General features: G+C 20.0%; 1 protein-coding gene across 1 annotated transcript; it reads right to left on the bottom strand.

The window, feature by feature from the left end:
- Window positions 1-585: 585 nt before the first annotated feature.
- LOC122854305 (glutathione S-transferase-like) lies at window positions 586-2,919 on the bottom strand. Its single transcript, XM_044154821.1, has 5 exons — window positions 2,681-2,919; window positions 2,441-2,586; window positions 1,764-1,931; window positions 1,533-1,675; window positions 586-1,470 (listed from the first exon to the last, which is right to left on the bottom strand). The coding sequence occupies exons 1-5, from the start codon at window positions 2,719-2,721 to the stop codon at window positions 1,303-1,305; spliced, it is 666 nt and encodes a 221-aa protein (XP_044010756.1). The 5' UTR covers window positions 2,722-2,919; the 3' UTR covers window positions 586-1,302.
- Window positions 2,920-10,390: the final 7,471 nt, after the last annotated feature.

Below are 10,390 nucleotides of genomic sequence, written 5' to 3'. Positions count from 1 at the left end.
AAATTAAATATAAAAGAATAATAAACTTGAGTCTATCTAGTATCGAATGTTGAAAGTGACTCTTGTTTTTAAAACAAGATGCATTTTATTTAAAAATAATTAACAAAAAAAAAAAAAAAAATCACCTCTAGGCTGTGAGATGCGAGCTAAGCAGCGATAAACTTGCTCGAAACCTCAATCATATGTGTCAAATGAAGAAGAAAAAAATTACCTTTTATCAGACTTAATTACCAATCCGCTAAAAAAAAAATTAATTAATTAATTTCTAATCTCTTTGAATTAATTATCCGATCGATCAAAATTACATAATAAATTAAATTAAAAAAAAAAATGGTAAAAAGCTGAAAAAAGATTTAATGTACAACAATTATAATGAAAAATTCTATTAAAAAAAATAGCAGTAAGTTTAAAAAATAAAACAGCATATATATATTAAAAAAAAATAATAATAATAATAATTCAGAAGAGAAATGATATATTTGTAGATTAACAACTTAGTTAATAAATATATTAGAGTCAATAATGTCAACTAACTAACCAGTAGATTTTAGTTGAAATACTAATTATAATAAATAAATAAATAAATAAATAATTAAAAATATTAACAATTTATTTTCATTAAATATTTATCATCTAATTGAGAAAAAACATTTAATACTATTACACTTTTTTGTCAAACAAAAATTTCATTTATTATTTTTTTTCTAAACATTATTACATTTACAATATTTTTAAAATTAAATATATTTTCTATATCAATATGTTAAACAAATAACACCCTGTTTATTTTTAAATGTCATTTAGTTAATTGATATTTTTTTTCCATTGGACAATAACATCTATACATTCAACATTATATATAATTTTATTTAATGATTTTTGTGTGGAAATATGATAGTAACTATTATTGATTGATGATGATTACTACTGAGTAATAAATTCAACATATCTTTCATACTTTTTGACATTTGTCAAATAACAATTAAAATATAATTAACAACTTATTTAAAAATAATACAAGCATAAATGATTGGGGTTTTTATTTTTTTTTTGTTTTGTTGAATTGCCATATTTAAGCTCATGTTTTTTATGATTATTTTTTAATATTTCTTTGTTATTTATTTTGTGGACAATTAAATTTATCAAGATAAAGATAAATAGCGTTAGTCACACTCAATTAAGTTATAATTTTATTGACAATAATTATTGATGTATCACTTTTAATGTGTTACTTAGACATAGGTACATGTAGATATGTACATCTTCCCTGATTGACATAAATATTGAATTGTTTTATTTATTTTAAAATTCAGTTTGTGGTCTTTTTTCAAGCCACAATACTATTTCTGGAATTTCATGTACACGTTTTTTTAAACTTCGTAAACCAGGATAATTATCAAGTGCATTTACACCAAATATTTGTTCAAAATTTTCCAATGCAACAGCAAAAACAAAATCAGCCCAAGTTGTCTGTAAATAATATTCGTTAAAAATAAACAGAAAAACAATTAAATTATCAATTATATAATTACCGATGAACCAACAGCATAACCATCATTTTCTAATATTGTTTTTTCAAATTTATTTAAATAAAATGGAATTGTTTCTTTCAATAATTTTGCTTTTTTTTCTTCTTTTTTAATTAGATCAATTTCAGTTCTGTACTGAAACAAAACTTTGAAAAAAAAAAAAAAAAGACGTAGTAGAATTTTTATTATTTAATAGCTAGATAATTATGTAACTTTTTTTAAAATAAAATTTACCTAGTTTAAGATCACTGAGTGTATCAACAAGTACATCACAAACCATTGATTCCCATTCATCTTTACCAGCAAGACCATATTTACGTGCTAAATATCTTGCAACAGCATTACTTTGGGCAATTGTTTTACCATTTATTTCAAGTACTGGAAGCATTCCATATGGCATAGCTAAAAATAATTAATTCATTTTATATTTAGCAATTGCTAGTAATTTTTTTTCACAATTATTCCATTGTTAAAATTGGTGATCAAGTAAATTAAGGATTTAAGTGCATTATTTTATTGGCTGTTAATATATTTTTTTAAAAATTTTTATGATATTATCAAACCAACCAGAACCTAAATCAACATTGTGAGACAAATGATTTTATTATGCTTGTTTAAACAACGATGACAACGTGTTTAAACAAGACAATTATTCAGAATTTATTAACATCTAATCTCTAGAATAATTTCAAAGTTAAAAAAAAAAAATAAAATCATGATAATTATTTTAATAATGCTGCTAGATGTGTGTCATTTTTATTGTGAATTTTTAAAAAAATTAATGTAAAATTATTCTCTCAATTTTTATAAAAGAATAGAGCTTGTATCTTTTTTTTTTTAAATTTATTTTTACAAGTCACTCAATCGTAAAACATAAATAAAAAAAAATTAATTTAAAATATACAACTTACATTTTTTAATTTCAGGCCAACGTTCTTTTGGAATTCTCTCATCAATAAAATCAATTCCAGCATATGCAAATATAAAACGTATATGCTCAGCTCTTCCACGAGCATTAAAATAAATGAGTTTATAGGACGTTTGTTCATCTGCCATTCTATAAAAAAAAAAATACATAAATAGTATAAGCATATAAATCTGATTTATATAAAAATTCAAAAAATAATAATTGTGCTATTTTTAATGATTACAAAATATAATAATAATCATAAAATAAGACAATTGATGTCATCAAGTCAAGTTATTACTCGACAAAGTGTTTATTAAGTAGACACTTTGAAATTCGAGTTTATTGTACACCTGAAAAGATGGAAAATGTAGAAAATTATATGAAAAAAAAAGGAAAAATAAAACCAGGTCAAGTTGGCAAAATTACTTTCTTATTCAACACCCTCAACTATATTTCAACATGATATTTATACGCATACATATAAAAACCATTATTGCAAATATCTACATATTATTTTCTCAATTTTATTTTTATTATATGTATCAAAGAAATCTACTATTCATGCATGAATGAACATTTATTGAAACACATAAATCCCCGACTCATATACACACATTTATATTAATTTTTTTTTTCTATCATCGATTTTTTATTGATCACAATGAATATAATAATAATAATAATATGTTTAATTAAAATGATAAATAATTGTATTTTAATAATAAATAAATAGAAATTATTTATATTTTTTTTGAAACATGCCATTTTATATAGAAAAATGAAGATGAAAATTAAAAAAAAAAACAAATTTAAAACTACAGTGTATTTTTATTAAATAATTAATTAATAATAATTATTATTTAATTAATTTTTTTTTTTAAATTAGATTGAAAATATGTAAAATATAAATTAATTAATAATATTGATATTGATTTTTTATTTTTGGTAAATTAGAATTTCTTAAGAAAAAAAAATTTATAAAATTATATTATTTAAATGTTAATTAAAATTTTAAAGGTAAAAACTGGTTAATGGTGGTATTGATCTTGAGTTGACTTTTGATAAAATTTTAAGTAAAAAAAAGGAGAATAAAAAAAGGAGAAGAAAAAAATTTAAGCAAAACCTTGATGAAGACCGCTGACCTCGATCTTGTGATCGATGAAAAGCAAAAGCGCTGGCGCACAAAATAAATTCTAAACATACCAGGTAAAATATATTGGTCTATACTTGTCAAATATCACGTGTACATATCATGTGACTATTTTTATATATACACACAGTAGCCACAAGAATTTAAATTATTTTTCTCTATATTTTATTCCATCTTGAAAAAAATAAAAAATAATATAAATGTTAATTTTACAGCTTTATTCTGTCATAATGATGTATACTATTTTTACCAAAGGGATATCAAAATTCAATATACATTATTTTATTATTATTACAATGAATTACACCCTCTGAATATAAAAATATATATAATTTTTTTTATTAAAAAAGTAAAAATAAAATAAATCAAAAGCTTTCAATGAAAAGCAATTTATTTCCAGGGTTTAATTAGTTCCCTCTCGATTCTCAATCACCAAAAAAAAAAAAAAATAAAAAATAAAATAAGACATAATATCGTTAATAAAAACAAGACTAATATTACCCTTTTCAAAAAATTTAATGACACTCTTTCAACGTAATTACAAAGCTAAATCAAAGGCTTTTATTTTTCCCTATTTATTATTTTTTATTTGCATTATTATCATTGATAAATAAACAAAAAATAATTGTATAAAAAATAAGCTCTTTATTTATAAAACTCAATGACAATAATGATAATTAAAAAAAAATTTTTATAAAATATTAAAATGCAATAATTTATAAAACTGTTGATTATTTATAACTATTTTTTTTTTTTAAATAAAAAAGGTGTATGTAGTTAACATTGAAATCCAAAGTCATTAGTAAAGTTGAATTTTAAATATAATTAATGACGAAAAAAATAGAAAAAAAAAAAATTAGATCGACCCCCACACGACTCACGAGGTTGTTTACAGCTTGGAATAATTGCAATTAATATGTTTAATGAAAATATGAGATAACCGAGGGACACAATTGTTGAATAGAATAAAAAATAATAATTCAACATATATACATAATTAATAACAACCAAATGAACCTTGTAAATTGTAACTGACAGTTTATAAAAACACACAATTTTAAATATTAATTTCTTACAAATTGCTATATGATAAACACAATGTTAATTATTAATTAATATTTAAACAAATATAAATAAATTTATTATAAAAAAAATAAAATATAAATTAAACTTACCTGATGATAAACAATTACCAAATTAATTTATTATAAATAAATATCAATTTATTAAATATGACAAGTGTTTTTGAAAAAAAAATAAAAATAAACACTAAAATCGTGTGAAGAATTTCAATGGTATCTGTGATATCAATATAAAGCCGATGTTGGTTCCTTCGACTGCTTTGGCACACCACTTTACCGCCTGGTTTATATTTTTTTATATTTTTTTTTTTTACACCCCTCCAATATGTACATATATTCTCTCTTCACCAACAACCGTTAAAACCAATGTACGTGGCGCGCAACTTCACTTAAATTTATGACGTATATAACTGAGTGAGAAAAGACGAATTATTTTAATATTGATAAAAGCAAGCTAGATATATATATTGTAGGGTAGTTTGTCTCTTCATCTCTCCTACTTTTCATCAACCACCATTTCTCTTTACCCCTATTTTGGTACTTGCTATATTTTCGCCTGCGCAACAATTTCAAAAATCATCAATAAAAATAAATTTTCACTCCCTTAAAATTGATTTAATAATTAATTGAAAATTTTTTAAAATTTATTTCATTAAATTCTTGTATATTTAATTAATTTTTTTATGAATATTTTCATTTTTTTTTTTGATGATAACGCATTTTTTATTTCTATCAACACATAAGGATTTCCTTGTAACACAATATGATGCATTTTATGACAATGTATATGATAAACGTCATAAATATTTATGGCTACTAATTGATAATGCTTATGAGGCTTGTTAGTTTCATTATGTTCCCTCTTTTATTCGTCACTTTTATACAATAGAAATTAACTTCCCTCCAAATTCCATCTTCCTATTTTACTCATTCTACTGTGTATACATTTTTTTTTATTTTTAATCTTTTAATATAGGTATAAAAAATTGTAATTTGTATTCTTAGTTGGTTTTTTTTTGTCTTGTTTTATTTTTGTTTATTTCATCAAGGTGAAAAATTTAGATGTACAATGTCAATGTTGATGAAATCTATGGTAAAATCATGGTCAAATAATACACAGTTGCTTGATCATCATAATGGCTTCGTTTAAAAAAATAAATAAAACTTGCATTGTTAGACAATTTTTTTTTTAAATTTTCTATTACTTTATGAGTTTAGTTACTCTTGGTGGATTAGTACTTGTTAAGACTGCGATGAGTGATGTGACAATCATACTATTAACTTGAAAATAAATGACATCAAAAAAATAATTAATTAAATGAAAAAGTTTTTTTATTTTTATACAAGTTTTTTTTTTTTTATATTTATTTTTATCTTCAATAACTTGTGAGTAATTTACAAATTTTTTTTTTTTTTCATAAAATATTTAAAGTATTTTTAGAATCTCATTATAAAATTGATCTTTTTCTTTTTTTTTACCATTATTGTTGATGATTTACTCAACAATCGTGATAATAAATATTTTTTTTTTATTGATTAATTCAATGTAACATTATTGTTTTTTAAAAGAAAAATATAAAAAACTTTTTTTTTTTTTTTATTACACAATAAGAATAATCATTAGAAATAAAAAAAAAAAAAAAAAAAATTGTTGAATATTGATAATTAATGAGAAAAAACTTGAGCATAAGAATTTTTTTTTTTTTAAATGCGGGTTAATATTTATCATTAGAGTAACGAGTGTTATTGATTTGATGTTTCATTTATTATTTTTCATATATAAATATTTCTTTTTTATATGTCATATACATTAATGACTTTTATTTTTTCTTATGATACTCTGCATAATGTATCAAGTGTATTTAATATGATTTTGATTGGTATTCGTGGTATATCATTTACAATTTAAAAATTAAACAAAAAAAAAAAAATGAGACTAAATGATTTAGTGTATTTTGTGTGAAGCTTATACATTATTGTATATGGTTATTCATTGGTGACAATTATGGGTTAAATATTCTCAAGTGTTAATGTCAATTGAACAATTAAATGCGTCATTTATATGGATTATTGTTGTCAGTATTAAAAATTAACTAACTTGTATATTTATCATAATGAAAAATTAAACAATTTTATTAACATGTTTTTTAAAATGCGCAATATTATTTTTAATTATTATATTTATTTATTTTTCAATTTTTTCTATTTATTTTTATCTTTATTAAATTATTTCAAGCATCCAAACACTGTGACAATAATTATAATTTATTTTTCTTTTTGATTAAAATATCGTATAGCTGCGAAGAATAACTTATTTCAATTTGTTTATGGATACAAACATACTGGTTTTATATTACAAATTTTTTTTTTTTTTTTTCCATTGTTTATTTTTCTTATTTTTATTTCGTTCGCATTACTTTCATATACCCATATATGATTTTTATCTTTGAAAAAATTATTTCAAACATGAAATTATTATTCAACTCTTTGACAATAATAAATATATACTTTCTGATAAAATAAATTAATTTTTTTATTTTTCATATGCTGGTTTTATATTACAAAACGTATAATTATTTTAACTATTGCAAATTGCAATATGACTACATTGATAATTATCGAAAAAAAAAAAATCATACTCACGTCTCACCCAGATTGTGCATGAAAAAAAAATAATTAAACATCAAGTTTTCCTCAATTTTAAAAAATATAATCAATAAAATATAAATCGACGTGTATATTCCGGGAATAAAATATTTTTTATTATTAAATATATTATTTTTTTTATTATCATAATGAAGTTTCTTATGGCACAAATGTATTTACCGTTGTCTAACAAATAGCAAGGTTTCATGCCTGTAAAATTGTCACTTAAATTATAAATAAAAATTAAAAAAAAATATATTTATTGATGAGCAATACTAATACAATATTATTTATTTATAAAAAAAGTAAAAACACTTTGCAATAATTTTATTTCATAAATAATTAATAAAACCGCGTTAGAAAAAAAAAAAAAAGTCTATTTGATTTTAGCGCTCTAAATTTGACCTAATAATTAAATTAAAAACACTTTGAGTAAAATTAAATTGATGCAATCAGATATTACGGATTATAAAAAAATTATTTAATAACATTTCCAGGTATGTGATTTAGTGTAATTGTCATTTAATGCCTCAGGTAAAATTAAAATTGTGAGAAAAAAAATAAAGGTGTTTTATATAAAAATACATGTATATTTTTATTATCATTTTTATTTGCGTAAATGTGTATGTAAAACATCATCAATATAATCAATAAATGCATATTCATCTCATGAAAAATGAGATAAAAAATTAATTTGAATAAATAAATATTTCAATGGAAAGGTATAAACACGTGTCCTTCTTCATTAAATATTCAAATAATCAAATAAAATACAAAATAAATATAAGAAATATCAAGGACTAATTTTTCTAACAAATAAATTTTTTTTTTTTAATAAACATTTATTGATAATTATTTTATATTTTTATATACCGGATGTCCGTTGGTGTTAATACAAAAATCGATTAACAATTGAAATATTTTTTGTACTAGGCTATTATGTAGATCACAAAAAAATTTTAAATTCATTTTTTTTTTTTTATCTAAATAATCATTGATAATACACACGTGTCATGTAATTTTTTTTATAAAATTTATCTCGTTCTATTGTCGTCTAGATTTATCATTAAATATCACAAATATTTTTGTCTTTTTTAGATAAGAAAATAAATTAAATTCAAGGATGTTTTTTTTTTCAACTTTAAATTTAATTATTATCTTGTTTAAATAATAAAATACATGAAATAAGATTTTTAATTACTTAAAAATTTAAAAATATGTTAATAAAATGACATGAAAAAATATAATTTTATTTATTACGTTATTAATTATTGTTTGTATTTAAATTTATAAAAATTTTTTACGCATGAATTAATTTTTTTTTTTATCTTTGATATATATTTGTTTTTTTAAAAAAATTTAATTTTTAAAAATTGCGTGCAAGATTTAATTGTTCATCCCTTTTTTTTTTATTAGTTTTTTTTTTTTTTTAAGAATATAAAAATTAAGTACTTCCGTAAAAAGAATATTTCACACAATTATCTTGAAATGTTTTGTTACATAAAATATTGATGCGTACTACTGAACATCATAATTACAATATTTTTTTAAAACTAAATTATTATTTATGATGTTTATGATATAAAATATATGGATAAATCAAAGTTGATGTTTTTATTTTTATATTTTCATATTTAACTATTTTTTTTTAGTAAATAAAATAAATTTTCTTGTAAATTTATTGACAAATTAAAATGATAACAGACAAAGTTAAAATTCAAGTAAAGTTTAAAAATTAAATAGAAAAAAAAAGTTGTTAGAAAACGAAAAAAAAAAAAAAAATAGTAATAAATTTATAATTTCTTGATTTTTTAAATTAAAATTAACATTAATTTTCTTACAATAAATACATAAATCGTCTTTAGACATAAAGAAAAATTTAAATTATAAAAGAAAATCCTTTTTTAAAAAAAAAAATACATAAACAATTATTTTTCCAAGTAATTAAAGCATTCAATTAATTATTATAATTATAAAATTACATTTTTTCTTTTACTTAATTTGTAGGCATTTAATGATTAATGATAAATTAACATTGACAATATTTAGTAGTTTTCCGTATTGATATTTATCCTTGAATTGTTCATGATGTTTCATTGTGCATCTTTTGTCTCAATCTTGTACAATTTACATACTCAAAAATTTACCTGAATCATAAAAAAAAAAAAACTTGATAAACCAGTCCTGAAACGGTAATTGTGCAATTCAATGTATTAAATTAAGTCCTTCATCTTTTACTATATAAACAAACCAAACAGGTTCAATGCCATTTATATATTTTTAATTAGACAATGAAAAAATATTTAATTACTATTTCAAATGTCTTATAAAAATATAATTATCATTTTAAATGTGTTATAAAAATTATTATTAAAAAGAAATAATAATTAAATTGTTTTTCCTTAAAAACTTTTATGCAACTGACACTTGAAATTTTTATTTTTTTTCGACAATTTATCTTCTCGCCTCGTTAATTTTATCAAATTTATTATGCATGACTGTCTCATTTTATTTTTTTTTTTTTTGATAATGTATATTAACAATTATTACGTAATAATTTTATATCAAAAAAAAAAAAAAAAATATAAATAAATAGTATTTAAACAATTGTAGAAACAGACATTATTGATTAATGTAAAATTATTTCGATTATGGTATTTATTTAAAATATTGTTTTATCAAAATTAGAATTTATTCAACCTTCAAATTTTTAAAATAAAATTTTATAAATTAGCATTTTATTTTTCATCATAAATTAATGATTATTTTTCATAATTTTTCAATTTTTATTCAATGTTTTTCATCAAGGAACTGATAAAATTTAATCTGCAATTACTATATATATATTTTCTATTTATTTTATCAATAGCAACAAGTAATATTCTTATCACTCAAAAATCCATGACCTTACATTTTGAATAATCATAATCAAACATTCAATAAAATTATTTATTGTAAAATAAATATGTATTATATTATTGCAAATATTATTAACTCATGTAGAAAATTTTTATGATTCAATGTAAACACATGACGTGTATGTAATATGACAGTTAAAAATTAAAAGCAACTA

Source organism: Aphidius gifuensis, linkage group LG4, assembly GCF_014905175.1.
Source record: "Aphidius gifuensis isolate YNYX2018 linkage group LG4, ASM1490517v1, whole genome shotgun sequence".
NCBI lineage: Eukaryota > Metazoa > Arthropoda > Insecta > Hymenoptera > Braconidae > Aphidius > Aphidius gifuensis.
Note: the sequence above shows the minus strand (reverse complement) of the source record. Positions and strands in the feature narration are given on the sequence as shown.